Source organism: Elephantulus edwardii, unplaced genomic scaffold (genome assembly GCF_000299155.1).
Source record: "Elephantulus edwardii isolate Elephantulus edwardi_28Jun2011 unplaced genomic scaffold, EleEdw1.0 scaffold00126, whole genome shotgun sequence".
Lineage (NCBI taxonomy): Eukaryota > Metazoa > Chordata > Mammalia > Macroscelidea > Macroscelididae > Elephantulus > Elephantulus edwardii.
In genome coordinates, this window is record NW_006399876.1 from 6,274,399 (window position 1) to 6,275,037 (window position 639).

General features: G+C 58.5%; 1 protein-coding gene across 2 annotated transcripts in view; it reads right to left on the bottom strand.

Moving 5' to 3' along the window:
• Positions 1–639, bottom strand: part of IGHMBP2 (immunoglobulin mu binding protein 2) — a 32,826-nt gene that overhangs the window by 3,113 nt on the left and 29,074 nt on the right. For both annotated transcript variants that reach the window (XM_006893233.1, XM_006893232.1), the window contains exon 11: positions 372–466. In XM_006893233.1, coding sequence (XP_006893295.1) covers positions 372–466 — 95 coding nt within the window. The remainder of the gene's footprint in view (positions 1–371; positions 467–639) is intronic.

The window sequence follows — 639 nt, forward strand, 5'->3', positions numbered from 1 at the left end:
ACACAGGAGGGGGACATGTACATAGGAGGGGACATGTACACAGGAGGGGGACTTTACATAGGAGGGGACAGGTACACAGGAGGGGGACATGTACACAGGAGGGGGGCATGTATGCAGGAGGGAAACCTGCCCCTAGATCTGCGAGATGTGTCCACGGACCCAGAGGGACCAGTACAGAGGAGGGGTTCTGTCCCCAGACACAGAAGGAATGTACACGGAGGGGTAACCACACTGGCTGGGCTTCCTGGAGCCCCAGGTGTAGGGGTGACACCACGCTGGACACTGGGCCCTAAGAACCTACAGCCTCATTCCCTTCAGCCTTCTTGGCCTGAGGCCCGTCAACGCAAAGTCAGACAAGGGGTTCTCCACACCTGAAGGTTGTACGGCGTGATGACAGCGATGTCACGGGCTGGGACGCCGGCGTCCACCAGAGCTTGGACATGCAGACTGACAAGGCGGACCTCACCTGGACAGAGACAAATGGCAGGTTTGCCGGTAGACAGACCCTGGTCCCTGATGGCCACATGTCCAGGCACTGACCCCAGAGAGCTGAGTCTACACCAGTCCCAATGTCCTAAGGGGGTTCAATCCAGCCAGAGAGAACCCAGGGGACCCAAGTCAGTCAATGAGAGCTGCAGT